The sequence below is a fragment of the Salminus brasiliensis genome, chromosome 14 (genome assembly GCF_030463535.1).
Source record: "Salminus brasiliensis chromosome 14, fSalBra1.hap2, whole genome shotgun sequence".
Classification (NCBI taxonomy): domain Eukaryota; kingdom Metazoa; phylum Chordata; class Actinopteri; order Characiformes; family Bryconidae; genus Salminus; species Salminus brasiliensis.
This window is the reverse complement of record NC_132891.1, coordinates 36,859,036-36,883,171: the sequence shown is the minus strand read 5'-3', so window position 1 is coordinate 36,883,171 and position 24,136 is coordinate 36,859,036. Positions and strand designations below refer to the sequence as shown.

The following is a 24,136-nucleotide window of genomic DNA, read 5'->3' as shown; positions in this document are numbered from 1 at the left end:
AGGTCAGGAGCCCGAGGCCGAACAGCAGGATGGTCCAGTTCAGCATCATTCACCGGCACAACACACACACCTTCACCGAATTACAGTCAGTCTGCGGCTCAGGAATAAGAAAAACACTCCAACTGATCCGATCCCTCAGAAACGCTCAAAGTGTTCCAGTGTTTTTAATGAATCCCAGCACCTTAATCCTTAACCTTTAATCCTTAACCTTCAATCCTTAACCTTCAAACCTTAACCTTCAAACCTTAACCTTCAATCCTTAACCTTTAATCCTCACTAAAGCTTCATCTTCATACTGGTGTGACTGTGTATCCTCTCTGCAGCATCCCTCTCAGAGTTCATGTGAAAGAACATGCATATCTTATATGTGTGTGTGTGTGTGTGTGTGTGTGTGTGTGTTCTATCTGTGATGCTGTTACCTTCAGTGTAAAACACACCCACATGTATATATATATCGTGGGCGGGTTTGTGTGCCTGGTCAGAAAACGAGGGAATGAAACCCAATCCTGAGAGAAAATCCTCCATTTCAGCTCCTCAGCTCAGCAGCAAGGCCAGACTACATCACTCTAAATCACAGTGCAGCCCTCTGTCGGGACACGAGTTCACACTGATGTGTGTGTGAGAGAGCTAAACCCATTCAGAAGGACCTGCTGGACAGTTTCACTCAGACGCTGGTGCACTGTTCCACTGTGCAGCACTGCTAAGCCAAAGAGACATAGGAAGGAACCTTACCTGTGACCTCCTCACAAATCCCACCGTTTGAAGAGTTCAGGTTGTACTGCATGAAGTGATCAGATGTAAACAGTCTTAGAGAAGTCTAAAAATAAAGCAACCACAATTCATGACAAGAACCCTGAACAAGAACCAACTGTGAAGCATGGGAGTGGATGTATCATGTTTTAGGGTTGTGTTGCTGCCAGTGGCAGTGGCAATATCAGCAGATCCTGGATGCAAATCCAACCACCTGTTTAATCACTGAAGCTGAAAAGACGCACCTCAAACCTACAGTGGACCACCTGAAGAGACAGAAAGTCCCCTGTCCCTAAACACCAGATTAGGGCAAATATGGAGAGACTGTAAACAGGCTGTGCTGCAAGACAACCCCAGAATATCTCAGAACTAGAGGCCTTCTGCAACGAAGAGAGGGAAACGTTTCAAAAATACAAGAAATGAAATACTTGTAGCTACGGAAGTGTTTCCAGGCTGTGATTTCTGACAAAGTGTATCATTTGAGTGTCCAAACTTTTGCATAAGATTATATTGCATATAAATGATATAATTACATTTAACAGGAACAGCCATCTCAGGGCTGAGGACATCATGCATGACACGAGGCGTCTTAAAGCAGCAGCGTCCGGCCGGTATTCTATGTGTTGTTTGGTTTGACCATATATGGGCACTGTGTGTGTGTGTGTGTGTGTGTGTGTGTGTGTGTGTGTGTGTGTGTGTGTGTGTGTGTGTGTGTTTCCGCCGGAATCTCGTGCCTGCAGTTCCTCCTGTGTGTTGTGGACGGGTGTGTAATTACAGACATGCTGCATTCCTGCCTCGCGCTCACTTTCCAATTGTGGACAGTTTTTTTCTGGACTTTGCGTTTGGAGAAATCCAGAAAGAAGCGTCTGAACGTTCTGTTTTTACAGTTTTAATTACAGCAAGGGCAGCTCGAAATCTACCATTACAACCGCGGACTGGCACACACACACACACACACACACACACACACACACACACAGGCTAAGCCCCTCTGCACAGCTGGAATTCTGGTGTCCAGTGTTCATGAGCTTCTGATTCACATGTATGAAGTGTATTCAGAATCTCTACTTATATAATCTATTATTAATACCCGTGTGTATATATCTGCTAAGGGCTCCAATAAATACATACATTTCATGTATGTATGGAGGAACCGCTAATGGGTGGCTGCGTTTTACTGAAATTTACTGAAATGTCCTCTCCTAGATTCTGCTGGTCTGATACTCATGTGGATCCATTCGCTAGTCAGCTCTGCCAGTAGATTTACTGAGGCCATGAGCTCCAGATCAGCAGAATAAAGGAGAGCAGACAGGTGAGGAAGGGTCACTATTCTGACTCCTGTGGCCTTTTCTAAACATTATGTTTTGTTTTTTTTTAACCTGCACTGCCATCTAGTGGCATTTTTTTAAAGGGTTCTTTTACAACAGGTTCTGGACAGCAGTTGGATAATTTTAATAAAAGGGTAGATAAGTCAATAAATCCTTATTATCACACTCATTTCTTACAGAATCAATAATCAGGTCTGAGTATGTTGAACATAGACATAAAGTCAGTGGTCAGTGAGAGTGTCTACCTGTAATTAACTCTATATAACATTAGAATAAACCCAAATAAACAGAAAGTCAGCGGTCAGTGAGTGTCTACCTGTAATTAACTCTATATAACATTAGAATAAACCCACATAAACATAAAGTCAGTGGTCAGTGAGAGCGTCTACCTGTAATTAACTCTATATAACATTAGAATAAACCCACATAAACATAAAGTCAGTGGTCAGTGAGAGCGTCTACCTGTAATTAACTCTATATAACATTAGAATAAACCCAAATAAACAGAAAGTCAGCGGTCAGTGAGTGTCTACCTGTAATTAACTCTATATAACATTAGAATAAACCCACATAAACATAAAGTCAGTGGTCAGTGAGTGTCTACCTGTAATTAACTCTATATAACATTAGAATAAACCCAACTAAACATAAAGTCAGTGGTCAGTGAGTGTCTACCTGTAATTAACTCTATATAACATTAGAATAAACCCAACTAAACATAAAGTCAGTGGTCAGTGAGAGTGTCTACCTGTAATTAACTCTATATAACATTAGAATAAACTCAAATGAACATAAAGTCAGTGGTCAGTGAGTGTCTACCTGTAATTAACTCTATATAACATTAGAATAAACCCAACTAAACATAAAGTCAGTGGTCAGTGAGAGTGTCTACCTGTAATTAACTCTATATAACATTAGAATAAACTCAAATGAACATAAAGTCAGTGGTCAGTGAGAGTGTCTACCTGTAATTAACTCTATATAACATTAGAATAAACCCAACTAAACATAAAGTCAGTGGTCAGTGAGAGTGTCTACCTGTAATTAACTCTATATAACATTAGAATAAACCCAAATAAACATAAAGTCAGTGGTCTGTGTGAGGGTCTACCTGTAATTAACTCTATATAACATTAGAATAAACCCAAATAAACATAAAGTCAGTGGTCAGTGAGTGTCTACCTGTAATTAACTCTATATAACATTAGAATAAACCCAACTAAACATAAAGTCAGTGGTCAGTGAGAGTGTCTACCTGTAATTAACTCTATATAACATTAGAATAAACCCAACTAAACATAAAGTCAGTGGTCAGTGAGAGTGTCTACCTGTAATTAACTCTATATAACATTAGAATAAACCCACATAAACATAAAGTCAGTGGTCAGTGAGTGTCTACCTGTAATTAACTCTTTATAACATTAGAATAAACCCAACTAAACATAAAGTCAGTGGTCAGTGAGAGTGTCTACCTGTAATTAACTCTATATAACATTAGAATAAACCCAAATAAGCATAAAGTCAGTGGTCAGTGAGAGTGTCTACCTGTAATTAACTCTATATAACATTAGAATAAACCCAAATAAACATAAAGTCAGTGGTCAGTGAGAGCGTCTACCTGTAATTAACTCTATATAACATTAGAATAAACCCAAATAAACATAAAGTCAGTGGTCAGTGAGTGTCTACCTGTAATTAACTCTATATAACATTAGAATAAACCCAAATAAACATAAAGTCAGTGGTCAGTGAGAGTGTCTACCTGTAATTAACTCTATATAACATTAGAATAAACCCAAATAAACATAAAGTCAGCGGTCAGTGTGAGAGTTTACCTGTAAAAACAGTATATATAACTGTATAATATTGGAGCAAATTATTAATTTTGCTTGGATAGTTTGAAATATTCGACACGGATATGACGTCACTGTCGGGGCGGGACCTGCAAACAAGCCCCAAACCCGCTGCAGAGACTGATCACTAACAAAGCAGGTGATGTGTGTGTGTGTGTGTGTGTGTGTGTGTGTGTGTGTGTGTGTGAGTGTGTGTGTGTGTGTGTGTGTGTGTGTAAGTGTGTAAATGTAAAATCTGTTGGTGTGTGCGCGCGCGCGTGTTGGAGACAGTAGCTAGCATTAGCTGTGTAGAGACCCTTCTGGCTAGCCTAGCTGGTCTGTTAGCCCTGACGCTGCTGGCGGTCCAGCTGAACATCAGACGGACTCTGTGGACCTCAGTCTGATCCTAACCCTGTGAAGCTGGGCTCATTTACTCCCCCTGCTCCACAGGCATGGTGAAGGACTCGAACAAGCCGAAGGGCAGGACCTCTGCCTATGCCTTCTTCATCCTGTCCTGCAGGGAAGAGCTTCAGAGGAAAGGCCAGAGCACTCCGGAGAACCTCAGCACGTTCTTCATGAAGTGCTCGGAACAGTGGAAGGTGGGCTCACACGAGCAGAAGCCCTCTGTGGTCTGCTGCAGGTGGATAGAGAATGTCCTGGAAAAGTCCTGCAGATGTGTCACACCTCCTCACTCTTCATGGTGTTTGCAGGCTCTGAGACCGTTCGAGAAGAAGAGGTTTGAAGACATGGAGAAGGCTGACCAGGCTCGGTTTGATGAGGAGATGAAGAACTACATTCCCCTGGAAAAGGTGACGTGTTGCATTTTAGCCTCAAAAAGGGACAGAAAGCAGCCGTAGTGCTGTTGGGACCCTCAGACCATCCATCTTCACAGGTGACTCTGGAGTACTTAACACTTTCTGTGTTCTGCAGGATGGTGGATCTGGCCAAGCTGGTGGCTCCACTAAATATGCAGAACTTGAAGATGAAGATTATGAAGAAATGGATGAGGAGGAGGAGGAGGACGACGACGACGAAGATTATGGTATGTTTATGCAGGAAGACTTAGGTGAGTGGAGATGTTAGAGTGTAAGAGAGATCACACATCACGAGGATGCCTGGGGAAATCTGAGACAACAGCTCAGTTTAGAACCTGAACATGGAGTAGCTAACAAACGCTGAAGCACCTGGAGCAGTTTACTCACCAATGAACATCTAAAAGCCTCTGTTGTGACTTTTGGTGTATTTTGCTTATACAGTTTCTCTTTGTTACAGTCAGGGTGAAAGACTCGAACAAGCCGAAAGGGAGGACCTCTGCATATGCGTTCTTCATTATGTCCTGCAAGGAAGAGCTTCAAAATAAAGACCAGAGCACTCCAAAGAACCTAAGCACGTACTTCTTGAACTGCTCAGAACAATGGAAGGTGAGTAGTCGAGCAAAAAAGTCTGTCTAGATGATTACCAGTTTGCTGCAGGTGGATAGAAAATATTCTAAACCCTGTGGAAGCTCAGGTGGAAGCTCAGGTGGAAGCTCAGGTGGAAGCTCAGGTGGAAGCTCAGGTGGAAGCTCTGATGGAAGCTCAGGTGGAGCGCTCAGGTGGAGCGCTCAGGTGGAAGCTCAGGTGGAAGCTCAGATGGAAGCTCAGGTGGAAGCTCAGGTGGAGTGCTCAGGTGGAAGCTCTGATGGAAGCTCAGGTGGAAGCTCAGGTGGAAGCTCTGATGGAAGCTCTGATGGAAGCTCTGATGGAAGCTCAGGTGGAAGCTCAGATGGAAGGCCAGTGGTTGGTGTATCATGGCTCTTCACTGTTCGTGGTGTTTGCAGGCTCTGAGTCCATCCGAGAAGAAGAAGTTTGAAGACATGGCGAAGGCTGACCAGGTTCGCTATGATAGGGAAATGAAGAACTACATTCCCCCAAAAAGCAGCAAGAAGAAGAGGAAGAAGGACTCGAACAAACCGAGACGACCCCTGTAAGTCCGTGTTCTAGATCTTCTCTCTTTTTTATGGTGTCAGCACCAGAACTGTCTCACGTTTGCATGTCCGTTGCTGTGTGATTCTCTATTTCTCTGCAGGTCGGCATTCTTTATCTTCTGTGCTGAACACAGGAACACAGTGAAGAGCGAGTACCCCAGCCTGACCATCGGCGAAATCGCAAGGAAGCTGGTGGAGATATGGTCCAAGCTGAGCGCAGCAGAGCGAGCGCCCTATGAGCAAAAAGCCGCCCTGCTGCGTGAGAAATATGAGAAGGTGATTCATCTTCAGAAAGTGGTCTCCTGGGTTGTGTGGGGGACTGTGCTCTTTGCACTGGTTAAATTGTGATTTTAATCCAGTATGATGCTGCTGTTTCTAGAAATTTGCCATCAGACGTGAGGAGCTCCTCTCTGATTTGCAATGCACTGTGGAATAGGAGTGTCTATCTAAACCACACCTTAAGACTGACGGGTTCTGAGGATGTGTTGTGGATATTAGTGTATACTCAACTTTGACACTTTTATCTATTCTGCAAACTCAAAAACTAGTTAGCATTAGTTAGTCATTATTATAGAATTGGGACACACCCACAGTTTCTTTACCCTTTAGGGCTGCTGTATTACTGGTCTGCTGTACGCTTACCCTGTGCAGCATCTCTTACTGTTGGCTGTGGGCTAAAAGATGACCAGTGAGAGTGATCCTAACGTACCACAGGTGACTCTGGAGCTCTAACACTGTCCGTGTTCTGCAGGACTGCGGACCTGGCCAAGCCGGAGGCTCCACTAAGGACACCCAGACAGAAGCTGACAATGATGATTATGATGAGGATGAAGATGATGACGAGGAGGAGGAGGATGACAATGACGAGTAGTGTGTGTGTGTGTGTGTGTGTGTGTATAGCAGTGTGGGGGAAAATAATGAATCTCTTTTGTTTGTTTGTTTGTTTTAAAACAGACTAAGCAATATTTTGATTTCCTTATTTTTATAAGTTTTTGTTTCAACAATGTGTAGATTACTTTTTTATAATAAAGCTGTGGTCTTTACGCCCTTCATTCAGCCCAAACCTTTGTGGACTCTGAGACCTCACTCAGCAGACTGTACAAACGGTCCTAGGCACAGGTCTTCCTTTATTTAAAAGGTAAAGCTGGAAAAATGGACAAGCGTAAGAATCTGAGGCAAGAACCAAACTGTGATGTTCTAGACAACTGGGTCAGAACATCTCCGAAACAGGTAGGTTAGGGTTAGCAGGCAGGTCTTGTGGGGTGTTCCCGGTATGCAGTGGTCAGTACCTACCAGAAGTGCTCCAAGGAAGAATAACCAGTGAACCCATCCCACAATGCACTGTAATATACAGAGTGTACAAACGACAGCTGTGTCTGAGACTGAACCTTGCACTATGTTTTGGGACATGATTGAACCCCAAAGTGATGCACTATATAGTAAACAGGGCGCAGTTTCAGACAGCTTATGTGCACTATACGAACATGGAATACTTAATACATAATCCATCATGTTGTTTGGTTTAAGGTAGATGTACAGACTGTTTATTCAGTGCACTCTGCTGCCGCATGGCATTGAGCTCTGTTCCCTACACTAGTGCTCTGTATAGCAGAGTGATCTGGAGTTTTACATGTAGGGGATGCAGGATTACTTTGGTTCGGGTCGGGCTGGGTTCTGGTGCACAAGCATTTTTATCAGTTAGAAAATACACATTTTAACATTTAGTTTTGTAAATGTTCTTTTCCTCATGTGGTCTTGGTTTCTTCCTCAGTTTAGGGCTGAGTTAGAGTGTTTTATTACATGGTTTTAGGAACTCCAGCTCAGCAGGTGGCGATAATTCACCGTAAGTTGGTGTGCCACCCGCCTGGAGTCTGAAACAACACTCAGAAGAAGACCCGCCCCCTGGCGCGCTGTGACACGACCCAGCCTTCATATGCAGCCTCCGAAGGGTCCCTTGATTTGGGACGCGGCCTTTGTTGACGAAAGTAGCATTAGCTGTGCGGCTAACCTCTTCGCCGAGCTCGCCAGTCGGCCCGCGACGCTAACGCTGCTTGAGTTCAGGCTTCGTTTGGCGGGGAAAGCCCGAGAGGAAAAGTTCCCCCCTAAATCTGCCAGTTTTCTGCCCGTAGAGCTGAACACACGGCTCGGTTATGTCGGTTATGTCGGCGGTCGGTAGCGTTAGCTAGCTGCTCCGCTGAGGGAGGGGACGGGACTGCGCGGGAGTGCGCTAGCTATTGTTCTGGATGCTAGCATTAGCAGCGGATGCTAGCGAGTACCTTTCTGCCAGAATTTCATTTATGCATTAAAAACACCTCAGGTGCTTTATATAAACTTATATTACATTAATATGCAAACCAATCAGCTATAGCATTAAAACCACTGACCGATGAAGTGACTATCATTGATATTCAGGGTCCAATCACCTGTCCAGGTGGGCATACTGGGCAGCACGTGAGCAGTCAGTTCTCTAGGTGAACGTGTTGAAGCAGGAGAATGGGTAAGGCTAAGGATCTCAGCGACTTTGACAAGGGCCAGATTGTGATGGCTAGGCGACTGGGTCAGAGCATCTCCCAAACAGCAGGTCTAGTGGGGTGTTCCCGGTGTGCAGTGGTCAAAACCTACCAAAAGTGGTCCAAAGAAGGACCACCGGTCAGCCGGAGACAGGGTCATGGGCGCCCAAAGCTTATTGATGAGCATGGGGAGCAAAGACTAGCCCGTCTGGTCCAGTCTCACAAAGAAGCAACCGTAGCAGAAATAGCTGAGAAGATGAACGCAGGCCATGATCGAAAGGTGTCCGAGCACACAGTGCACCGCAGCCTGCTGCGGATGGGTCTGGGCAGGCGTGTGGCGAAGGACGCGAGCAGGCCAAAAGGCAGGACCTCGGCGTATGCGTTCTTCGTCCTGTCCTGCAGGGATGAGCTGAAGAAGAAGAGTCCGAGTGCTCCAGTGAACCTCGGCACGTTCTCCAAGAAGTGCTCAGAAGACTGGAAGGTGAGTGAACGTCTGCAGTTTTGTTGAATATCCTGAACCCTGTGGAAGGTCAGTGGTCAGTGGTTGGTGTATCATGGCTCTTTGCTGTTCGTGGTGTTTACAGGCTCTGGGTCCAACCGAGAAGAAAAGGTTTGAAGACATGGCGAAGGCTGACAAGGCTCGCTATGATGAGGAGATGAAGAACTACATTCCCCCAAATGGCAGCGAGGAGAAGAAGAAAACCAATAAGGAGGCCCCCAGTGAACCCAAACGACCCCTGTAATTTACAGCGTCAACGATCTTCTCTCATGTTTGATGGTGTCCACACACAAGAACCATCTCCCATTTGTACAGTCATCGTCGTGTGAGAGAGAGGCGGTAGAATGCAGTGCAGTGTGAGACTGACTCTCGCGCTCTTCCTCTGTTTCTGCAGGTCGGCGTTTTTTATCTTCTGTGCTGAACACAGGAACGCAGTGAAGAGCGAGTACCCCAACCTGTCCATCGCCGAAATCGCCAAAAAGCTGGTGGAGATGTGGTCCAAGCTGAGCATTAAAGAGCGCTCACCCTTCGAGCAGAAAGCCGTCCTCCTGCGTGAGAAACAAGAGAAGGTGAATTGCCCTCGGCAGCACTGAGGCTCTGCTCACAGGTGACTCTGGAGCTCTAACTGTCTCACTGTCTGTGTTCTGCAGAACAGCAGACCAGGCCAAGCTGGAGGCTCCGCTAAAGACGCCCAGACAGAAGAGGAGGAGGATGACGATGATGAAGAGGATGATGATGAAGAGGAGGAGGAGGATGAAGATGATAACGAGTAGTGTCTCTTAACTCTCCTATGTTTTATGCAGGACAACTTAAGTGGGTGGAGATTTTAGTGTGTGTGTGTGTGTGTGTGTGTGTGTGTGTGTGTGTGAGGGATCACACAATCCAAGGACTGCTTGGAAATGTTCAGATTACAGTTCCTTTTTTATGGAATGTCAAATCAGTCTTATTTAATTTACTGAGAATTCCCAGAAACGGTGCAATAGCTGTGTTATAATCACTAGGGCTGCAACTACTGAATCTCACCTCACACTCCCAAGTGCTCTCATGCAGGTTGGCTGATTCTACTAGAACTGCATTTCTGTCCAAACTACATAAAAAAATACATAAAATTTAAATACATTAAATCTGACATCACAGAAAGCACAGAAACAGTCGATATATCAGAACAGAAACTGGGATATATCAGCCACGTCCCATATTCAGAGTCCTGGAGAGCCGCTTCTCTGTTTCCACTGACCTAAAACGTGGTGTCAGGAGATTCAGTAAGAACCCGTGTTGGTGTGGGCGAGCAAGTCTGCAGCATTAGCAGCGCTGAGACCTGGTCAGCAGAATTCAGACGCTCAGTTTAGACCAAAATGCAGCTCAGTCCTGCAGCCGATTTCCTGAACTAAAACTGAGCTGAAAAACAAGACCCCCCACTTTTAGCAGTTTTAGCAGTTCCTCACCGTGCTGAGACGTCCTAGTGGTTCTGCTTGGGCTGTTCTTTAGATGCTCATGCAGGACAGCTGTGCAGCTGCCCAACACCTGCTTCTACACACCTCTGAACACAGCAAACGTTTGGAGTGACATTAAAGTTTTTACATATCTGTGACTGTTTGAGTTGTGCAGAATGGGAACGTGAACGTGATCCAACTAATTAATAACAGGATTAAACAACATTAATTGTTATAATATGATCAAATTCATTGTTGCAGCCCTAATTATGACTGATGAAAGGTGTGTGTGCTTTTGGGGAAAAGCCTTAAAGTGAATGTTACAGCCTTGTTTTCAGTTCAGATTTTATTTCACTAAGTGAAATAAAATAAAAAGTAAGATTTTGTTACTATTGCATATTTAGTTGTGTAATTTGTGATCCATAATCACAATAATCCACACAATGCTGGTCTCACTAGACATAGTTAATATAAACAGGTGAATTTAACATGTGTGGTATCTAACATGAGAAGAAACTCATGGAGGAAAACTGGGTAAAAATGGAAAATAAAACCTTTTGGACCAGTTTTCCTCCTCAATTGCCCCAAGCCAATGACCCGACCCACTCGTAAGTACACTCCTCCTATTACATTGTAATGATCCTGAAACTGGGAGCGTGAGGACTGACGCATGCGCAACCAGCCACCGCCTCTTTTCCAACTGCCACTGATGCAGCGTCACCAGGCGACCAGTGCTCAGAGGGAAGCGCCAGGTACCCAGCTTTGAAGCATCGGCTGTCGGAACGAAAAAAGAGAGACATCTACCCACCTGGAGCGAGCACAGCCAGTTGTGCTCTCTGCGGCTCCGGCCGTTGATGGCTGACAGCGTGACCTGGGATATAAACCAGCGTTCCTTCTTAAATGACTCTTCCATGAAGCTTGTCTGTGCAAGCAATGCTGCACAGTAGAATAGTGCACTATCCTCTTCACTCTGCTAAACTTCATGCAGAATTTAAATGCGTTTTGATTTGCCTGCGTTACCAGCGTATGAGCAGTTCTCCATCAGAGCTCAGGTCTCATCTCGACCTCCACAGTTCCCCTGAACTGCCATACAGAAAGCACAAGCTAAAAGCTCTTAACTCCTTATCACTTTTCCTGCGTTCCGGCCATTGATTAAGATTGGTCATTGGTCAGAGCTCAGGGGCAGCCATGCTATAGCAGAGAGAGTTTATTAGGGGCCTTGCCCAAGGGCCCAACAGTAGCATTGTCACTTGACACTGTGTCAAATGTAATACAGTGGTGTTCTCTTTAGGAGTGGAAACTTGCTCCATCCACATGCCAGATCTCCAACCTCAGCTCCGCTCAGCTCACTGAGGAGTGGTTGTTTCTCGGCCTGATCCTGTCCACAGGCCCTGCTAAGATTGTACACCTTGAAGACTACACCAAAGTGCTAGAGTTTTCACACACACACACACACACACACACACACACATAAAATACTCTGTATTGTCTTTATATTAAAATACTATATAAACTGATCTTCACTCTGGATTAGAAACATCACTGAATGTTTAGCACAAATACAAAGACATCTCCTGTTAGTGGTCCTGCACACTGGGGTTCTTGAGAAGTCATTTAATCTCATGGAGAGCACCACTACGTCTGAAATATGGGCGTTTTAATACAGCCGGGTGGAGAGTAGTCCACGGGTTGGTCCACCTTAAGGAATAAAAGGCTGGTTCTACAGCCACCCTGTGTCCTATGTACCACATTGCCACATTGTCTTCGTGCCGAAGCTGTTGGTCATTTGTTGTTTACAGCGGTCAGACGTTTGACTTAGTTTCTACAAACGCTGCATTAGTTATCATGTTAGTTTTAAGGTTCTTTTCCACTTTTTTAAACATGATTCCTCCACGGTTTTGGGGCATGTTTTACATTTTCTCAGGCTGGTGGTTTTGGTCGAGGTTGTAAAGAATATAAACACAGGTTATGATGTAAACTAAGTTCTGCCACATAGCCACTCAAAGCTGAGTGAAACCCTCGGTTTTCTACTGTTCTTTGTCTCATTGCTGGTCTGACTGCTTCTGGAAACACTGATTCATTTCTGTATCTTGTATAAAAGCTGAACCTTCAGCGCTGATCCCGCTGCTTTCTACCCTGACTGAGTCTGTATTTGTCCTCTGTTCATCATTCCAGTCATTCAGATCTCCTGTTCTGGTCTTATGTTTCAGTTCTTCTGATTCTTCTGTCAGGGACTGTAATTCTGTGTGTTTGAAGAAGGAGAGCTGAGCCTGTCGGTCAGTAAATACACGGCTTTGTTTGGAAAAAGGAAAATCCTGCAGATCCTCCAAGTCAATCATTTTGATTTTGGTCATGAAAACGATTCTCATGGTCGCTCTGTTAAACGTGTGTCTGTGACAATAAAGTGAACATGCCCAGTTTGTTGTCAGTGGTTTGTTTTGCAGGATATTCATTGTATCTCGTTGCTGTCAGACAAAAACCTTGTATCTCCATTTTTTTTTTAATTCTCCACAAAGTGAATCTACAGTTGTTCTTTATACTCTATCAGAATATTATGATGAATAAACCAATAGAGCTTGTCTAGTCCCTGTAGAGAAGAAGTACTGCCAATAGAATAGGACTCTCTGGAACAGATCAACATCATGACCCTATTGGCTCCATGCTGCCTAATACCAGGCGTGGGCTAGAGGGGCATAAAGCCCCCTGGCATTTTTGGGATAATGCTGTTGTTGCTGAATGCAATCAGATCCTCACAGCAGTGGTGTTTTACTGGGCATTAGAGACAGTTCCTTCACCAAAGGCAGAATACACTCTTTATGATACCCTATTGATTATTGATATTATCATTTTTTGAATCACAGCTGGGCACTATTGTTTGCGCCAGGACGGCGTGTGACGTCACTCGGGGTTTCATCCAATGGAAGCGGCCAGGCTGAGCTTCAAAAGCAGACCGACCCGCAGCAGGTTAGTGTAAAGCAGAGTGTTGCCCTAGTAACCGAGCAGCTTCTTTGGCGGGAGTGGAGGTGGATGGCTGGCTGAGCTGATTCTGCATTACTGAGTTAAAGCGCCGCTCCGGACACACATCAGGTCAGCCTCGCCTCTCTCTGTGTGTGTGTGTGTGTGTGTGTGCGCGCGCGCGCACGGAGCGGGGGTGTTTGTTTGGGAGCAGGGGCAGACGGGATACGCAAACAGTCTACTCCGGGTAGCAAACCGAATACATACTGGTGAGTCAGCTGAGCAGGGTGGTAAGGTGCTGTGTGTAGGAGTGTGTATATATGTGTATATATGTGTGTAGGAGTGTGTGTGTGTGCAGTAAGTTGTAAGGCTGAGTTTGATGCTTTGTTGATGGCAGTAGCATTAGCTGTGTAGCTGTGTAGCTAACCTCCTCGCTGTGCTCGCCCGTGAGTTAGCCCGCGAGGCTAGCGCTGCTTTCGCCTGAGCCTGGTTTCGGCTGGAGAGGCAGAGGCAGGAGAGGAGCACTCCCTCCCCAAAACATCTGCTAGTTTCCAGTGTGTGTGACCCCCGCACTGCCCTGAGCGCCGGGCCGGGCCGGGCCGGGCCGGTGGCCGGTGGCTGGTGGCCGCTAGCGTTAGCGGGCTGCTCCGCGGGGGGAGGGGCCGGATTAAGCGGGAGTGCGCTATTGTTCTGATAGCTAGCATTAGCGTTAGCATTAGCATTAGCGCTAGCAGCGGCGCTAACTGGCGCTTTTCTGGGAGAACGTCTTTATTAAAGACTTGAGCGTAAACGAGCTCGGATATATATATTAGATAACCTCAGCATCTCGCCTGAGCAGCACAGAAACGGGCGAGGTAGCGGGGGTGAGGGCGCCAGTGCAGGGAAGCCAGCGTGGGGCTAACCTCGCCTGGCTAGCTTGGCTAGTTAGCACTGAGAGCGGCTCGCCCGAGATCACTGAAACCCTCAAACACGAGATTAAACCTGTTAGTTAAAGCATTTAAAGACCCCTGCGATCTCTCAGCCGTGTCTGATTCACAAACAGCAGTTAAATTCAGACTGTGTGTGTGTGTGTGTGTGTGTGTGTGTGTGTGTGTGTGATATAGATATCACACATGTTTAAATATGCAGTGGCACTATGATCATGTAATGCTCATCCTCTTGAGTCTGGTGAGTCTGGTTAAAGGTAAGTGTGGTTTAGGTGGTTTAGGAGGTGCACCAGCACGACCATGATGGTAAACCAGTATGACCGAGCAGTTCCTCCACTGTTCATTCAGGTGGAACCCAAATAAGAACATGCGTACTTGGTACCTTTACCAGTATAGGACGTGCCTTTCTCTGGGTGATCAGCTTTTTAACCACCCTGACCATTAAAGACCAGCTTTGACTAGGACTCCTACCAGTGAAAATTGGCCCTGATCTGAATTATTCAGCAGGGTGTGAATGTACAGGTAAAGGTGCTGCAGGACCTCCTGGTTTAACGGTTTCCCCCCTTTCTTACAGTCATGGTGAAAGACGCAAACAAGCCGAAAGGCAGGACCTCTGCGTATGCCTTCTTCGTCTTGTCCAGCAGGGAAGAGCTCAAGAAGAAGAACCCGACTACTCAAGTGAACTTTGGCAAGTTCTCTAAGAAGTGCTCAGAAGACTGGAAGGTGAGTTCACACTTGCTTTCTTGTAGTGGATGGAGGCTATTCTGAACCTTGTGTAAGATCAGGTTGCAGCTTAGTGGTCGGTAAATCATGACTCCTCACTCTTCGTGGTGTTTGCAGGCTCTGAGTCCGTCTGAGAAAAAGAAGTTTGAAGATCTGGCGAAGGCTGACAAGGTACGCTACGATGAGGAGATGAAGCACTACGTTCCTCCAAAAGGCATGGGTGCAAAGGGCAGGAAGAAGAAGGACCCCAATGCACCTAAACGACCCCCGTAAGTTGTAGTGTTAAGGGGTCTTGTCATGTGACTGAACAAGCTTTGAGCAAAGGCTGATCTCTAATGCGCTCTGCCTCTGCAGGTCTGCATTCTTCATCTTCTGTTCCGAACACAGACCAACGGTGAAGAGCGAGTACCCGAGCCTGACCATTGGTTCAATTGCCAAAAAGCTGGGTGAGATGTGGTCCAAGCTGAGCACAAAAGAGCGCTCTCCCTTTGATCAGAAAGCTGTCCTGCTGCGTGAGAAATACGAAAAGGTGAGGTTTGGTCCCCAGTAGGGGGCTGTTCTGAGACTGTACTCGCAGGTGATTCTAGGTTGGTTCTAACCGTTTTTGTTCTGCAGGAAGTCGCTGCCTATCGCTCTGGAGGCAGTGCCGCTAAGAGGGGGCCAGGGCGACCTGCAGGCTCCACTAAGAAAGCCCGGGCAGATGACGACGACGATGACGAGGATGAAGACGACGAAGAAGATGATGACGAGGATGAGGATGATGACGAAGAGGATGACGAGTAGTGTTTGTGTGGGTGTTAACTCTGCCGTGAATATGCAGGATGGCTTACCTGGGTAGAGTTTTTAGTGTGTGTATGCGTGTGTGCTTGTGTTGGATTATTCATGTTGTCGATCATTTCAGGATGGGGCTGCGGTGGTTTGGGGATAAAGTAAATTTCTGGGTGTCTTGTTTGTTTTAAACAGACTAAGCAATAATTTGGAAAGGAAGCTGTTCTGATTTCTTTATTTTTATAATTTTTTTTGTTTCAACAATGTGTAGAGTACCTCTTTTTTTTGTTTTATAATAAAGCTGTGGTCTTTGCACTCTTCTTGGGGTCCATAATGTTTTTGACTTCAGCTTTAATTTTATAGATTAAAATAATTAAATTTAGCAAAAGCTATTCAGTGTTCCTACACATGAATGTCCTGAAAAATAAAGTCTGTTATAATTTCAATTGTAGTCCAGCTATCCTAAATAATTGTTTCTAAAAAGGCTTCCTAAGCTGAATTATTGTGTTGATTCTGTGGGAAAGAATTCCTACTAATTGCTAAGTCTTCCTAAAAGTCTCTTACCTTCAAGTGAAGGGTTCTGCTGTTTTCCAAAAATGTTACATCCTTCTGAATGTTGTCTGGGACTTCTCCCAGCACTTGTTTTAGAAATCACAATCATCTCATCTCTTAAGGGTGTCATACAGTAATGCTTAGTGGCTTTTATAAAGATTTAAATTGTCCTATGGTCTGTCCTTATAGTGACTTAAGCAATATCCCTACTTCAGTGCTTGCATTTCCTGGGGTGCCTGAACTGTCATGGGGTCATGTTCCTGTTCTCATGCTAAGATTGTATACAAATCCACTAATCTGAATTGATAAATGTTAATCTGTGTTTTAGAGAATTTCATCTTAATCTTAAAGTTTTGTCTAAACCTTTACCTTCCCCTGAAATGGACGGTTAGCCATATAATGTAAAGGGTGTCAGAACTCCAGGAAGCCAGTTTTCTAGTAGAGGAATGCATCTGTCCTGTGATATATTTTGGGCAATGTTAAAATAACTAACCTCAGTTGCCAGGTTAAGTAGGGGTGTGTGTAGGAGAGCTGCCAAACCATTCTGGATAACTGCCTTCAATGTATCCAGCAGTATTAGTAACTAATGTCCTCCCATCAAGCTTCACTACATATGTCCAAATGTTTATGGACACCATCTAATCAATGAATTAATCTATTTAAACTGCATTTATTGCTGACCTGTGCTAATGTACAGCTTGTCTAGTCCCTGTAGAGAAGTACTGGTGCAGATAAATTCATTTACCAGCATCATAGCTCCCCCCCCAGCAGAGCTGTGGAATAACTGAATGATGGTGGGGTGATCATCCAACATCCTAACCTCACTAACACTTGTGGCTGAACACAATCAAATCCTCACATCAATGCACCTCCAAATTCTAGTAGACAGTTACTCTAATAAAAACAGGAGGACTCTTTAATACCCTTGATTTTAAAAGAAATGAGCAAATGTACCCATACTTTCATCTATACAGAAGTATCAGGACATGCACTTACACACAAGGGTTCAGTTATTTGTTTTGGGGAGGTGCACCAGGGCTGAATAAAAATCCTCACCAGGTTAATAAATAGAACACAATTAATAGAAAAAGCAATTTTATTTACAAAAGTAATTTGGTTCTGACGTAGAAAAAACTGAGCTGAGCTTAACAAGTAAAAAAACAAAAAGCAGGAACTTTACAGCTGTTCATAGAAGCGAAGACAAAAGTCCTGTTTAAAAACACCCCAGAGACGCCTACACGCATTAAAAACACTCAACCGGCCGAGCAGAGATCTGAACTCAAACAGTACATCTAACACACAATCACACCCCTCACACACTCAAACACTTTATACTGATCAATCTTCATCTTCATCGTCCTCATCCTCCTCCTCTGGGTCTCGTTTCCTCTTCTCTCCTTTGTGGTCCTCACCTTCTGCAGGAATGAAATTCAGATTGGCACATCAATCAAAACCCACAGATCAGTAATGTCCGCTCAGTGCAACAGACACACCCGCACAGGGCTCAGATTCTGCCAATGACCCAAAAGACCAACAAATAGTTACCATGCTGAGCAGAGCACTGCACAGGTGTGTGATCTTAGGAAGCAGACACATTTCACTCCACAAGAGCAGAAGTTCATGCGATGATATTTTACCTCTACTAATAGATATATCTACTTCTCTAACGCTGATCCAGTCCACATTCCACATTTGTGCAAAAATAAGGCCTGCTTTTCCCACACTCCTGCACCACATGGACAGAACTTTCCAGCCACAGCACAGAACTAGATCAGCATCACCAAGTTCATGAAATATCGAAAGACGCATTTTAACTTTAACAAATGAATAAAAACAAAAAGAAATAAAAAATTATCAGGTCCAAAAATGACTAACCATCCTCATCCTCCTCCTCGTCATCATCCTCATCATCCACCTCTTCCTCCTGACCGGAGTCTTCCTCCTAGGGGAAAAGAAACATATGCTGGATCAGTTGTTTCTAGCAGAACAATATTGTTTCAGAGAGGTTCAGTCCCACCACACAAACCACATTTCTGTTGTCCACCAGCTCCAAACACACCTGCTACTGGATATGAGGGCATGGAAAGCCTCCAGCAGGTGGTGCAAGAATGTTGGGAGATGGAGAGATACAGAAACGAGGAGCAATGATGCTCCCTCAGGAGCAGACCACAACATCTGGATCATGTGAACAAGGAACTGTTTGGTTTACCTCGTCCCCGCTCACATCTTCCTCCTCTGCATCTTCGTCATCATCATCATCAAAATCCTCCTCTTCTCCGTCTTCATCCTCCTCCTCCTCATCTCCCTCAGAGTTTACTTCAAAGAATAAAAATAAGTTTTATTTTTTACAATTTATCAGTGTGCTTAAACTCTCTGCTGTAACGTAACACACGGGAAGGAGTCACTTGTATTTGAACGACCCGTTACCAACCTTCATCCTCATCTTCCTCGCCTCCCTCACCATCTGAGTCAGACACCTCACGGTCCTCTGTGTCATACCCGTCCAGGTAGGTGATCTGTGGGAGGAGCTTAAACACACTGCCTCTGTAGTCATCCAGCGTTGTGACCTCACAGTTAAAAAGGTCAAGACTCTTCAGCCGATTTAGGTTTCTCTGGAGGGGAAGAGGGGAGATCACCACACCACACACAAATAAGCTTCCACCATAATCTGAACATTAGGCAACATCCCTGTAATGCTGTGTGCACACAAGTATTGGGACACCTGCTCATTTATGGTTTCTTCTGAAATGAAGGGGATTAAAGAGTAGTTTAGGCTCACCAGTGGCTCGAGGGTGGACGAGTCCTTCAGTTTGTTGCCGCTGAGGTTGAGGTGTGTGAGGTTGGGGAGTTTCTCTGCCAGAACTTCAAGTCCTCCTGAGATTCGGTTATCGCTCAGCTCCAGCTGCTCAAAGAGGAGAAACAGAACACAGTTCAGAGATCAGCACCTGGATCAGAACCATGAGCATGACACCCAGAACGGTCCAACAGCACTGCTTTTAGCCTTGTTGGTTTGTATTCTATTTTGTGTGATGTACTAATTTGAGAATTTCCCCACTGCGGGACTAATAAAGGATTATCTTACTAGTGGTGACCAGGACCCGATAGATAGACTACATGGACAAAAGTACTGGAACACCTCTTAATCAATGAATTCAGGTGTCTGATTCAGTCCCGTTGCACCACAGGTGTATAAAATCAAGCCCCTAGTCCTGTACTCTGCCTTTCCACACATTAGTGAAAGAATAGGAGGTTCTAAAGAGCTCACTGAACTCCAGCATGGTTCTGTAATAGGAGCCACCGCTGGTCAGCTGGTGAAATCTCCCTTCTAGATCTTCCAGACATAATTATTTATTTGTTCGGTATGCCATGTTTGCTTCATGTGCTCATTTAGCTCAGGCAGAGTGAGCATCAGCTTAAAAACAGGCTAATTAATCATTCACTATCCAATAACCTGGAACCAGCCATAAAATTATACCAAATGAAGTTTGGTTCCTGTAGAGAAGAAGTACTGCCAATAGATTAGGACTCTCTGGAGCAGATCAACATCATGACCATATCGGCTCCATGCTGCCTAATAATGCCAGGCGTGGGCTAGAGGGGTATAAAGCCCCCCAGCATTGAGGAGCTGTGGAGCAGTGGAGGAACTGTGTTCTCTGGAATCATGGAGGAGGAGCTCCATCCAGTACTTTTGGGCAGGAGGTGGGTGGTGATCATCAACACTGACCTCATTAATGCTCATCACAGAAATTAAATAACCTTTGATTTGGAAAGAAACAATAAATGAACAGGTGTCGACATTCCAATCAGCCCATGCCACACTCACCTTCTTCAGCTTGGCTAGTTTGGGAAGGTTAGAGATGGAGGTCAGGCCAACGTTGATCAAACTGAGGAACTCCAGATTCACGAAGTCCGCCGTAAGACCCTCGATCTTCCCCTCGTCTGACCGACAGTTATCCAGCACCAACTCTCTCACCTGAGAACGAGCAGAGACAACACATGGAGCTTAGGCAGATTCCCATGATAAACCAACATTGGCGATCCAGCATCCGTGAACCTAAACGTGAGGATGAGGATGATGAGGATGAGGATGCAGCCAGCCCTGGGTTAGGAACTTCAGCTTTGTCTTCTAGTGCTGAAACAGATCCAATTTACACAAAATCACGGTTTCTGCCTCCAGTTAACATCTTCAGGATCAATCTGCAGATGAACATCATCAGTGTAGGTTTGGGGAGACAGACAGACTTCCATGACTTCTGAACTACATCAGCCTCGAAGCTCCACAGCTCCAACTAAAGACTTGAAGTTAGACGGTAATAATGTCTGGGATGATTGATTAGGGCTAGTTTGACCTTTAATTTTGATTATCAATCACGTCCCCTATCAGAATGTGTTGTATTGAACACCAAAAGTGGCAAATCCACTCCGGGATTTTGTTCCCACTGCCCTGATAGCCCTTCTGCAGCTCAGTGGATTTGCAAGTGGCAAATCCACTCCGGGATTTTGCTCCCACTGCCCTGATAGCCCTTCTGCAGCTCAGTGGATTTGCAAGTGGCAAATCCACTCCGGGATTTTGTTCCCACTGCCCTGATAGCCCTTCTGCAGCAGAGCTGCAGAAGGGCTATCAGGGCAGTGAGAACAAAATCCCGGAGTGGATTTGCCACTTGCTGCCGCAGGGCTATCAGGGCAGTGGGAACCAAATCCCGGAGTGGATTTGCCACTTGCGGTGGAATCATGGGCTAGATTATTGTGTTAACTTATAGAAAAAGGTACAAAACAGCAGTTAAAACACTTCCATGTTAATAAACAAAATCTCACCCTACACATAAAACATTTATCAATAAAAATAGTCAATAAAACTGGTGATTTATGGCATCTTATTAATGACGGATCCGGATCTGTTGCTTGTTTCGTGTTTTAACCTCCCAAACCTGTAGATACACACTCCCTCAGTGCTCAGATATCTAAAACACACTGTAATTAATTCAGTATTAATGTAAAAATCAGGCAGAAACACCTTAAACCCTCCTAAAACCCCCTTCAGAAAGAGGCGGTGTTGTTAACCGGGGCTCCGTCAGTTTAGTGCCCATGGCGGGAAGAGGCTAAAGCTAACGGCTAACGCGGGGCATAAGCGAGGTTCTCACGTCTGAGGAGGTTCTGTTCCGCAGCTCCAGGTGAATCCTCTTCTTCATGTCCATCTTCCCAAAGCAGCTGAACTCGGGCAGGGCAGAGCTGGGCCTCCACACAGAGAAGCGCTGCGGCACAGAAACACAAAGGCGAGTTTGCGGAGCAGATCGCGGGGGTTTGAATGAGTTCCTCTGGACTCGGGAGCGCCGCCTGGTGGAGACGCGGAGACATGCCGAGAGACTCTTCGGCGCTTTATGTGCTGTTTGGTTTAGGGGGCGTATTAGCGCCCTCTGCTGGTGAATAGCGCAGAAAATGCCTTACCGCCACCTCGTGACCAAAACGAATAACTTTAAAAAAAAAAATATTTTAGGATTTTAGGGTCCAATAGTATAAGAACTGATTTTAAAACATATTATTACCGAATAATAATAATAATAATAATAATAATAATACTGCGTCGTGTTTAAATGGTAACTTCACACCGGCGGTACCCATTCCTGCATTAGCTCCTATTACTGTGAAAATATTACAGGGAGCTGTATTGGCGCCGTCTGGTGGCCAAAATTACGAATGACAGTTGTTCATGTTTTAGGGCACAAGTTAATAATCACCGATTTTAAATCATATTATTAGCTACAATAGAAGTGGCAATACTACTACTACTACTAGAAATAGCAATAATAATAACAATACTGTGTCAGGCTTTAAAGGCTAATAATGAAAGCTTAATTAGTGTCTTCTGGGGACCAAAAGGTACCATTTAAACATCAACTGAGATCTGTTAACCTACTTACATATTTCATTTATATGTTGAAATGATTCTCATTATACTCTGTGACTCAGTGCAGCACTTTATTTTAAAGAACGTGAGGTTTATAATGTTGGTCTGACAAGCAGAGAAAGGAGCTCTACACGTCTAAACCGAGGTTGATCAGAACAGGGTTAGGAACATCATAGAAAGCACTTGGAGTATGATAGTCACAGATGGAAGATCTAGGTCCAGAATGTAAAGATCTGTCCCAGGACTTTGTTCCAGCTGTCCAGGCAAATTCCTGGGGCAGACTTTTACTTTCTGTCCATCTCTAGTTTAACTACATGTTTAAACATAAAAGATAAAGGTTCTCATGGGGCGTCCTTTTTTTCATATGACCATAGCAACCGTTGCTAGGGAAGTTTTTTTCTGCATGTGGCTTCACACAGAGTTCCACTTTAGCTTAACAGTTCCACATGTGGCAAATGAACAGAGAAGTGTGTCAGCAGTGTCCGCAGTGTGAGACCTGGAGGAGTCTATAAGGCTTCATAACTGAGGTCCGAGGGAGGGCCCAGTGTACTTAGACTGAACTAACTGGACGTGTGGAGAAAACGGTGAGTCTGACCCTTCATATAATATTCATATATATATAATGACCCTTTTCTAATAAAAACATTGATCCTCAGTGAGGACTAGAAGAAGTTACAGCCATTAAGAAGTATTGGGACACCTCCTCACTGTCCAGAGAAGAAGACCTGAGCCTTAGTGCTCTTTTCAGAGAACACAGTTCTTCCACTGCTCCACAGCTCCTCAATGCTGGGGGGCTTTATACCCCTCTAGCCCACGCCTGGCATTATTAGGCAGCATGGAGCCAATAGGGTCATGATGTTTATCTGCTCCAGAGAGTCCTATTCTATTGGCAGTACTTCTTCTCTACAGGGACTAGACAAGCTGTGTGTGCATTTGCACATCTGTGTCAGCAATGGGTCCAGATTAAAGTAGCTGAATGCTGAATTAGAAGAGGTGTTCACAAGCGTGTGTGTGTGTGTGTGAGTGACACTTGGTGTATGTTGATCGTTTGGTGGAATTCCTCTTTAAGACTGAATGCTGAGGCACTGAATGATGCGTGTGTGTTTTGGCTTTAACACATAATCCTGACCGGTGAGACAGGTGGACACTCTCTGAGGAAAGCACCGGGTCCTCAGCTCCACCTCTCCAGCTAACAGAAGCCTGTGTCTGTCAACATCGCTCAAGAGTGAGGAGGGAAGAGAGCGCCACCTACCCTACACCATCTCTTATACAAAGAAGTTCTGTATAGAACCCAGAACTGTTCTCTACAGCATTCTAGCAGTTCTTGTGTAAGGACTTGTGTAAACTTCTAAAACCCTGCTGCTGTAAATGATTTCTTTAATTTACACATAATGATGCAGATTAATCAGTGATGTGTGTGTGTGTGTGTGTGTGTGTGTGTGTGATATTGTAATGCGTCTGGTTAGATGAGAGTGCTGTGTGTGAAGATCTGTGCTGAGTGAGCTGATATCAGTGTGTTGGTCTCTTTCAGAAATGCAGTGTGTTTGGGTGATGGTGCTGCTCCTCCCCGCTGCTCTTTCACGTAAGTAAACTCCATTAAACTGCACACCTCCTCAAACACCCTCAGAGAAACGGCCCTCAGTCACACTCACTCTGAATCTGGTGTAGTCAGAGTTTCTCCCTCACTGTGTGTTCTGCCAGTTAGTGATAAACTCCAGCAGCTCCAGATAATGTGTGTCTGAAAGAGTTAATAGAAATCATTTATGTTGAGTTTCAGAAGATGAATTCAGGTTTTCAAAGGTTTACATTAGAACTAAGAAGTGAATGCTGCTGTTTGTAATGTCAGCAGCAAACGTTCAATCTGAGATCATCAATAGAATACAAAATTTAAAAAAGTTGATTATATTATTATATTAAAATTAGATTATTAGATCATCCGTGGTGTGTGTTTGTGTGTAGATTATATGTTGTGTGTGTGTGTGTGTGTAG

The 24,136-nt window shown here is 44.7% G+C and overlaps 5 protein-coding genes across 8 annotated transcripts in view; 4 read left to right on the top strand and 1 right to left on the bottom strand.

Annotated features, from left to right (window-relative positions):
* The first annotated feature begins 4,015 nt into the window (after positions 1-4,015).
* Positions 4,016-6,929, top strand: LOC140576615 (high mobility group protein B2-like). Of its 2 annotated transcripts, XM_072696082.1 has the most exons (8): positions 4,022-4,070; positions 4,361-4,509; positions 4,621-4,719; positions 4,841-4,952; positions 5,183-5,331; positions 5,730-5,875; positions 5,978-6,152; positions 6,628-6,929. In XM_072696082.1, the coding sequence occupies exons 2-8, from the start codon at positions 4,363-4,365 to the stop codon at positions 6,745-6,747; spliced, it is 948 nt and encodes a 315-aa protein (XP_072552183.1). In that variant the 5' UTR covers positions 4,022-4,070; positions 4,361-4,362; the 3' UTR covers positions 6,748-6,929. The 2 variants fall into 2 exon arrangements, with proteins under 2 accessions (XP_072552184.1, XP_072552183.1); XM_072696083.1 differs by lacking the exon at positions 4,361-4,509 and having other exon boundaries at positions 4,016-4,070.
* An 891-nt stretch (positions 6,930-7,820) lies between these two features.
* On the top strand, positions 7,821-12,735 carry LOC140534834 (putative high mobility group protein B1-like 1). The gene is made up of 4 exons (XM_072656337.1): positions 7,821-8,867; positions 8,971-9,125; positions 9,280-9,454; positions 9,536-12,735. The coding sequence occupies exons 1-4, from the start codon at positions 8,370-8,372 to the stop codon at positions 9,656-9,658; spliced, it is 951 nt and encodes a 316-aa protein (XP_072512438.1). The 5' UTR covers positions 7,821-8,369; the 3' UTR covers positions 9,659-12,735.
* Positions 12,736-13,298: 563 nt separating this feature from the next.
* LOC140534836 (high mobility group protein B2-like) lies at positions 13,299-16,010 on the top strand. 2 transcript variants are annotated; one of them, XM_072656339.1, is made up of 5 exons: positions 13,299-13,405; positions 14,774-14,922; positions 15,040-15,191; positions 15,277-15,451; positions 15,538-16,010. In XM_072656339.1, the coding sequence occupies exons 2-5, from the start codon at positions 14,776-14,778 to the stop codon at positions 15,703-15,705; spliced, it is 642 nt and encodes a 213-aa protein (XP_072512440.1). In that variant the 5' UTR covers positions 13,299-13,405; positions 14,774-14,775; the 3' UTR covers positions 15,706-16,010. The 2 variants fall into 2 exon arrangements, with proteins under 2 accessions (XP_072512440.1, XP_072512439.1); XM_072656338.1 differs by lacking the exon at positions 13,299-13,405 and adding an exon at positions 13,442-13,542.
* A 1,310-nt stretch (positions 16,011-17,320) lies between these two features.
* LOC140577238 (acidic leucine-rich nuclear phosphoprotein 32 family member D-like) lies at positions 17,321-23,874 on the bottom strand. Of its 2 annotated transcripts, XM_072697113.1 has the most exons (8): positions 23,800-23,874; positions 21,384-21,494; positions 20,066-20,215; positions 19,022-19,144; positions 18,674-18,854; positions 18,452-18,558; positions 18,118-18,184; positions 17,321-17,657 (listed from the first exon to the last, which is right to left on the bottom strand). In XM_072697113.1, the coding sequence occupies exons 2-8, from the start codon at positions 21,435-21,437 to the stop codon at positions 17,581-17,583; spliced, it is 759 nt and encodes a 252-aa protein (XP_072553214.1). In that variant the 5' UTR covers positions 21,438-21,494; positions 23,800-23,874; the 3' UTR covers positions 17,321-17,580. The 2 variants fall into 2 exon arrangements, with proteins under 2 accessions (XP_072553214.1, XP_072553213.1); XM_072697112.1 differs by lacking the exon at positions 23,800-23,874 and having other exon boundaries at positions 21,384-21,568.
* LOC140577237 (butyrophilin-like protein 8) overlaps positions 22,611-24,136 on the top strand; it is a 161,721-nt gene continuing 160,195 nt past the window's right edge. The window contains exons 1-2 of the mRNA XM_072697108.1: positions 22,611-22,731; positions 23,679-23,729. Coding sequence (XP_072553209.1) covers positions 23,681-23,729 — 49 coding nt within the window. The 5' untranslated portion in view covers positions 22,611-22,731; positions 23,679-23,680. The remainder of the gene's footprint in view (positions 22,732-23,678; positions 23,730-24,136) is intronic.